The sequence below is a fragment of the Polypterus senegalus genome, chromosome 3 (assembly GCF_016835505.1).
Source record: "Polypterus senegalus isolate Bchr_013 chromosome 3, ASM1683550v1, whole genome shotgun sequence".
Lineage (NCBI taxonomy): Eukaryota > Metazoa > Chordata > Cladistia > Polypteriformes > Polypteridae > Polypterus > Polypterus senegalus.
In genome coordinates this window covers 230915208-230923443 of record NC_053156.1, presented here as the reverse complement: position 1 = coordinate 230923443, position 8236 = coordinate 230915208, and the positions used below count along the sequence as shown (strand labels likewise).

The 8236-nt window shown below is 36.5% G+C and overlaps 1 protein-coding gene across 3 annotated transcripts in view; it reads right to left on the bottom strand.

Annotated features, from left to right (window-relative positions):
* Window positions 1-3361: 3361 nt before the first annotated feature.
* The window catches only part of LOC120525961 (immunoglobulin-like and fibronectin type III domain-containing protein 1), a 105700-nt gene continuing 100825 nt past the window's right edge, over window positions 3362-8236 (bottom strand). For all 3 annotated transcript variants that reach the window (XM_039748706.1, XM_039748708.1, XM_039748707.1), the window contains one exon: window positions 3362-4147. In XM_039748706.1, coding sequence (XP_039604640.1) covers window positions 4143-4147 — 5 coding nt within the window. In that variant the 3' untranslated portion in view covers window positions 3362-4142. The remainder of the gene's footprint in view (window positions 4148-8236) is intronic.

Sequence of the window (8236 nt, the reverse complement as noted above, 5' to 3'; positions counted from 1 at the left end):
CAGAATACATCATAGATGCAGTCCAAAAATGACATAACAGATTGAAAATGGCAAGTGGTCAACACTTGGTTTGTGCATCACAAGAATTCAAGAAAACAGCCCACCAGTCCTTCACAGAGTCCACTCACATAGGCCCACTCTCACAAAGGGTCAGTTTGGAGCCCCCAATCCACCTAACGTGCAAGTCTTTGGGGATATGGGGGGGTTGGGGTGTAGTACCAAAAGGAAGTTACAAACGTGAAACACTGCACACAGACATCAATCAGAAACAGAATTCATATCCAAGTCTCTGAGTTCATTAAACAAAAGCACTGGGTACTACACTTCCATGCTGCCCAGATTTTACTTTATATAATCAAAATTCATTAAAAATATTGAGGCTGAATTTATTTATGTAAATTTGATTTCAAATATGTGATACTTGACTTTTATTTCCAAATTCAATTAATATATATCAAGTCTGAGTATATATTTAGACTTTAATCCAAAAATCAAATTCAAAATATTCGCCCATTTGGCGTCACATAACATAGTGTATATACAGTGATAGGAGCACCCTGGCCTAAATAAAGAGCCTCCTCCTCCTCCTTACACAATTATACCTGCAACCAATTTAGAGTCACTAATTAGCTAACATGTAGCCTTTGATAGGCGGGATGAAAATGAAAATACAGGAGAAAAGCCTGTGTGCACACAGGAAAAAAATTCAAATTCTACAACAGATTATTACTAGAGACAGAAATCAAACCAGCTGTGCTAACCACTGTGCCACCTAATTGTTTTTTGACAGTTGTATATCATTTCAATTTCAAGTTTATTGTCACATCTACAAAATACAACAAAATTCTTACATGCAAAATAAGAGTCCATGTTAACAGTTTGAAGACCTGATTAATTCATAATTTGACCAGGAGAGGACTACTTTTGGCAAAAAGCAGAAGATGAATTTCTCAGTGGGGAAAATTCATAAAAAGTCAAATGTGTATAAAGAATGAAAACCAAAGCATCAATTCTAAATTTTATTTTTTCATTTGGGTTTGGATTTAACATCACTTTACAATAAAAGAGGGTGAAAAAACACACCTAACACATCTTAGCTAGTCCTTTATTTTATGTAACACTGGCTTCAGCCACAGACTATCAGTCTCTTTTCTGTGGAACTAACAGCATTTGCACAACATTTTATTATATCGTTTGCTCAAAGACAATAATTTATCTTTTATCCTTCAGTCTCTGCAACACATGCTGGCTGTGCACTAAGAAAATCTGTTCTCTTTTTCAGTTGTAATTTTCATACTAACAAAGATTCTTTGAGGTGTAAAGACTAAATTACTGTAAGATGTTCTAGGTCAAAACAAAATGAAGTAAAATAAATAACAGAATTGTAAAAAGTATTGATAAAGCATTATATCTAAGTTGAAAATCCTTGTATACAGTTTACTCCAGTGGAATTTGACAGCCATTATACAAGAATGATTTATTGCAGAAAGTTGAAGATATCCGACACTTAATCTATAGCACTGCATAAATAATAATAATAGACACATACAAACAACATTTTTCTCAATTGTACACTGTGTATAATGGAAATTCACTTAGTTCATACCAGCCAATAGAAAATGTTTGCCAATTTTGCAGTAAGTTATTGTCTGTCTGTTACGCTTTCATTGTTATCACTCAATAATTTAATATTGTTTTTTTATCAGTATGCTGCTGCTAGAGTATGTGAATTTCCCCTTGGGATTAAAAAAGTATCTATCTATCTATCTATCTATCTATCTATCTATCTATCTATCTATCTATCTATCTATCTATCTATCTATCTATCATAAGTTGCAGAAGATTACAGACATGCTGTAAAATATGCAGGTATGTTCTGTATGTCCATGTACAACCCCAATGAAGTTGGGACGTTGTGTAAAACATAAATAAAAACAAAATACAATGATTTGCAAATCCTTTTCATCCTATATTCAATTGAATACACTACGTAGAACAGATATCTAATGTTCAAACTGATTAACTTTATTGTTGTTTTGCAAATCTTCATTCATTTTGAATATGATGCCTGCAATACGTTTCAAAAAAGCTGGGACAGGGGCATGTTTACCACTGTGTTATATCACCTTTTCTTATTTCTTATTTCACCTTTTTCTTTTAAAAACACTTAATAAGCATTTGGGAACTGAGGCCACTAATTGTTGAAGCTGTGTAGGTGGACTTCTTTCTCATTCTTGCTTGATGTACAACTTCAGTTGCTCAAAAGTCTGGGGTCTCCGTTGTCGTATTTTGCGCTTCATAGTGTGTCACACATTTTCATTCTGAGACAGGTCTGGACTGCAGGCAGGCCAGTCTAGTACCCGCACTCTTTTACTACGAAGCCACGCTGTTGTAACACATGCAGAAAGTGGCTTTGCGTTGTCCTGCTGAAATAAGCAGGGATGTCCCTAAAAAAGACGTCGCTTGGATGGCAGCATATGTTGCTCCAAAACCTGTATGCACCTTTCAGCATTAATGGTGCCTTTACAGATGTGCAAGTTAAACATGCCATGAGCACTTAAACACCCCGATACCATCACAGATGCTGGCTTTTGAACTTTGCGCTGATAACAATCCGGATGGTCCTTTTCCTCTTTAGCCCAAAGGACACGACATCCATAATTTCCAAAAGCCAGCTGCGTTCCTGGGTGTTGTTGATATATGGCTTTCGCTTTGCATGGTAAAGTTTTAACTTGCACTTGTAGATGTAGCGACAAACTGTGTTAAATGACAATGATTTTCTGACATATTCCTGAGCCCACATGGTAATATCCTTTACAGAATGATGTCGGTTTTTAATGCAGTGCCGCCTGAGGGATTGAAGGTCACGGGCATCCAGTGTTGGTATTCGGCCTTGCCGCTTACGTGCAGAGATTTCTCCAGATTCTCTGAATCTTTTGATGATATTATGGACAGTAGATGATGAAATCCCTAGATTCCTTGCAATTGTACGTTGAGAAACATTGTTCTTAAATTGCTGGACTATTTGCCCACGCAGTTGTTCACAAAGTGGTGAACCTCGCCCCGTCCTTGTTTGTGAATGACTGAGCCTTTTGGGGATGCTCCTTTTATACCCAATCATGACAAACACCTGTTTCCAATTAACCTGTTCACCTGTGGAATGTTCAAAACAGATGTTTTTTGAACATTCCTCAACTTTCCCCGTCTTTTGCTGCCCCTGTCCCAGCTTTTCTGGAACGTGTTGCAGGCATCAAATTTAAAATGAGTGAAGATTTGCAAAATAACAATTAAGTTAATCAGTTTGAACATTAGATATATTGTCTTCGTAGTGTATTCAATTGAATATAGGTTGAAAAGGATTTGCAAATCATTGTACTCTGTTTTTATTTACGTTTTACACAACATCCCAACTTCATTGGAATTGGGGTTGTAAAATGTCCCCTTAACACCCTGACCTTTATATTTATATTCATCACTTCCGTATTAAAGTTCACCCATCAATCTGTCTTTATTGCAAATTTGCTTATTCTATTACAGGATTGCAGGACACAGAGCATCATCAAACACAAGGCAAGAATCAGTCCTAGGTGCCATGCCACCCAGCCTAACACAGAACATATTCTCACACATACAGCCACACAAGATGATTTTAAAGCTGTGAAATATTGTAGCCCATATACTGTAATTTGAGATGTGGGAAGATAATAGAAAAAAAAATATATTAACTTAGGAGAAACATGAAAAATTCCACACAAACAGTTTTCAGACAGATCAACAGAACTGGGCCTCACCGATACAGTCCAGCACTGTAAGACAGACGTGCTGTGCCACCAACCTGCCTCCCAAATCTTTGTTCGTTCTCAGCATGACCCTTGTTTGGAATACTTGCCATTTCAAATTTATTTCCACATGAGTGCTAAGGACAATACTTCTTTTTAAACTAAATTCAAAACCTTCATTGTTTCATGTGTACGTCACTTCCTACACAAAGCAAAAATCCTGAATGTGTCTTCTATTAGATAACAACATTTTAAGCTATTTCAGCTATATACAATCTACACATTTTTTAAATAGGACCTAATTTAACATGTTTTGGTAAAAAAACAAATACAAACATTTAAAGTTGTTCCTTAGACGATCCTTCATTCTGAAAGAGAAAACAGAATGAAATCAATTGATAAATTTACATGCAGATCATTTTCCTCATATTTATGCTGTTCTGCTTAAGGCCATTTTCCAACTCTACCATTTAAATGTAAATTAAACAAATACATTTCTCTTATTGCTCCATACATGCTTTGTTGTAAATCTCTTTAAGACCCTCTGCATGGCATTAATTTAATTTCTCAAAGGTCTTATACTTTTCAGCTTTATAGTGCCAATGTATACCATGCTCTGTCTGCTGCAAGATTTAATGTGAACTTTACACCATTCTTATGGTGCTTTATCTTCTGGCTGTGCAATTTCTGTACAGTAATGCCACTTCTGGTGATGTCTTTACTTAACACATCTGCCTTAGCCATCCACCCATCCGTCCATCCCATCAATTCCTGACATACCCTCATGAATATTGCACAAATGAAGTAAACAGGCCTGTGAATGGACTCTGCTTACTCCCACTCATATATTGTCCAGGTGTAAATTTACAGTCCACAGTCTAACTTAGGTGCCTGTCTTTGGGATATAGAAGGAAACTGTAGTTACTGAAGAAAACATCTTCAGACACATGGAGAATATACAAAAGCTGGGATATGACCTCAGGTCTCTGGAGCTCTACCATACCACTCTAGGTAAATTGTTGTCAGTCTTAATCTATTTAATTGGAACCAGGCCCTTCATGAACTTAAATGAGACCTGAACCATTTAACATTCGGGAAGAGATTTGGGTTAAAAAATATTTACTTGTAAATATCCACATGTAAAAATGTATTGGTTAGAAGGCATGATATTGTATTTGTATATGCCCTTAGCTTGAGGCACTCTGGATTGACTCAAGTTAACAGACATAGCCAAAGGGTTAAAGTGGAGAACTATGCCCTTTTAGCTGAGGTGATGCCCACCACTATGATCTTAGGCCCAGGCCAAACAGAACTGCTTCCCCCTAGGGACAGGTTGGATCTTTAAAATTCTCAGTGTGTTCTGATTAAAATAAAGTGACACATGTAGCTACTGAACTGGTGTCAAACACATTCCTGATAGATATAAAAAAAACTCAGCCTCTGGAACTTTCTCCAAGGGATTCCTTCAGAACATACAGTTCAGATGTTTTGTAATCAAGATGGATTTATAATTGGGGAATACTTTGTCCCAAGGCAATAACCATCTCCTTTGATAGCCTTAGTTAGGCTCTGTAGGATGGTACAGCTTCTTTGTTCTTTAACTTCACTGTCATCATCATGCTACTTATCTATTCTGTAGGCTCAGTATGTCTGTTAATGACATCAAGATTCTCTATAATTTTCAGGGCTGGTAATTTAAAGGGATGTAGTTTGGATTTTTTTTTACTTTGAGTGGTGCATGCCTAAAACACATTCACATCTCTTTAAGCATTTCCATCTGTCCGTTAACTGACCCGATTTTAGAGTTGCAGGCAGGTGGAGCATCACCAAGTTCCTGTCTGGAGTTCAATGCAACAATCTTTTCTTGCCTTTTGGCGACATCATGTGGCCAGAATATGTCACTGACTTGGTCGTTGAGTTTTCCATTTGTGGCTTATTTCTTTGTATTCAGAAATGGTAACAGTGGCTGCACACTTTAGTATGTCACTCCATTGTTCCTTTCCTCTTTGTTTTTTCTTTTTTTCCTTACCGAGCTGATCTGCATGCCGAATTTCTGTCTATTCCAAAGAGTGTCACATTTGCTTGCACTTCCTTGTTTTTGCATTAATCTTAACACTGATTGTCAGTGTGTGAACCATTTTGTCTGTGACAAGTGTTGTACTTTCACAAGTTCACACATTTCATTATATCTTTTTCTCTAGATAAAATGCAGCAATGTCTTTCTCTGAAAAAATAAAGTACTAGAGTGTTGTAAAAATTCTAATTATTTTACAATAGTTTCTTAAACAAAAAAAAAAGATGACAAATCTTGATATTAATTTCTTTTTTGTTTTTAGATGACCTATATGTTGATCTCTACTCATATGAATATTATACTCTGTTCCTCGTAAACTTATTCTGGCATGTCATGTTTTTTTCTTGGTAAGTTACTGAGACTACATCAAAACTGTCATTCTAAGGGAGTCAGTTATATTCAAACAAGAAATTCTAAACTGAGCCTCTGACACAGCACGTGCTGTCTGCAGCCTATGTTTGATAATGTCACATAATAACTTACAAAATAAAAACTGATCGGATGAATGGAAATTGATGTTTTGGTACAACTCTAATGTAGTTTCAGAAACAACAGAAAATCATGAAACTCCAATCCACCTTTTCTTTAGTTCATAAAATTTTGGGACAGTGCTTTGAAATTGTAAAAGATGCTAACACTAGTATGTAAATCAAAAGTACTGTACATCTTGGAGATGCTGTCTCTGTTTCCAGATATCGTAGTCTCACAGTTAGATTTCTGAAATGTGACATCTTGGTGCAGTGATGCTTTAGCAGGCTGTGGATGAGCTCACATGCCCTTTACATTTGCTAATCCTGAGGTCTGGCTTTGTCATTGCATTCTCTGAGAACACATGGCACCCACCTTATCTTGAACACCCATGTTAAATGGTACACTGAATAAATATTAAAAGCCAGAGTTAGGCATAGAGAGTAGCTCTGTATTCACCGCCTCTTCTGTTAGCAGCATCTCCAGTTTGGTTAAAATTAAGAAAAAAAATCAGTCTAATCAGTAGTTAATGAAAATTGGCTATTTTTAATTTCTCTCCTGGAAGCTAGGTTAAGTTAGGCATTTCCAAATTGGCATTCCAAGAGTATGAGTTTATGCACTGATCTTTAATGGGCTTATTCCCTGCCCAGGGTTACACCTAATGTTGCTCACATAGCATCCCTCAGGCATGAATGAGATTAAACTGATTTAGGAATCTTACTACTTTTTCATTTACTTATTTTATTTATTTTTTGGAAGTCTAACAACTGTTGTATACCCAATAGAGGATTACATATTTTGAAAACCTGCAACAACTCTGTATTGTTTAACCATATTGTTGCAGATTGTCCCCTCAATGTGCCTCTAAACTTTTCAGTATGATTTTGCTAAGACTGTCTCCTATTAGAGCCACTCATCCGTTTTCTGCAAACAGGGGTCAGATTTATAAAATTTCCGTATGCAAAAAAAAGGCTTGAAATGTGAATACGTAACATTGGGATTTCTAAAAGATAGTTTGACAGGAAAGCTTGCATACATTTGTGCCATCTCTGACACATCCCTATGGAACATTTCTAGGAAAATGGGAAATGTCCGCACCCTTGATCAAGTAGGGAAATGCAACCAAACTCACAATTCATATCACGTAGCGATTATTATAATGTGTGTGACAAGGTATATGACAAACATATTAAACCTCCAAAACAATGACTATGACATACTCTGTTTTAGTTCTTTTTTAAGAAGACCAATGTTGTGTATTTGCACTGAAGAACTTTTTTGTTTTTTCCGTCAATTTATACAGTATACCTGTATAAATGTTTCATGATTAGAACCACAGGCGTTATATACTCCCTGCTTACAGAAAGCTTTAAATCTCATGTACTACAGCTATATTCATAGTCTAATGATTTAACACAACATGGCTTATTGGGCAAAGCTCTGAGATTATGCAAATAATCATATATGAAGGGAACAAGCTTTTAGGGACTAGTCAGATTTTTTTAGCCCATGATGATGACTGGCATATGAGCCAATTTAGACTTTCAAGAGACCTTCTCTTGAAAATATGTCCTTAGATGGCCCCGGGCATTAGAAAGACAGACTGCCTAAAATCAGAGTACCTTTATTCATATCCAGGTTTTAACAATGATTGGCTTTCTGGCAACAGGCACCTACCAGAGGAAACTGGCCTACTGGTCAGGAATACCTCAGACAGGCTTCAGCTCCCTCATGTCTGATGTGCTGGAAGTTATAAATGACTGATGAGGTGTTACAGTAAGTTTCTGTAAGGTTTGGTTGTACATATCTACATAAACAGGAAAGAATACAGCAGTGCCCTGTTGTCCTAACATAATCTTGGCAATTGACAACACTCATATTGCAATAAAGGCACGTTGTCAGAATGATGCTACTT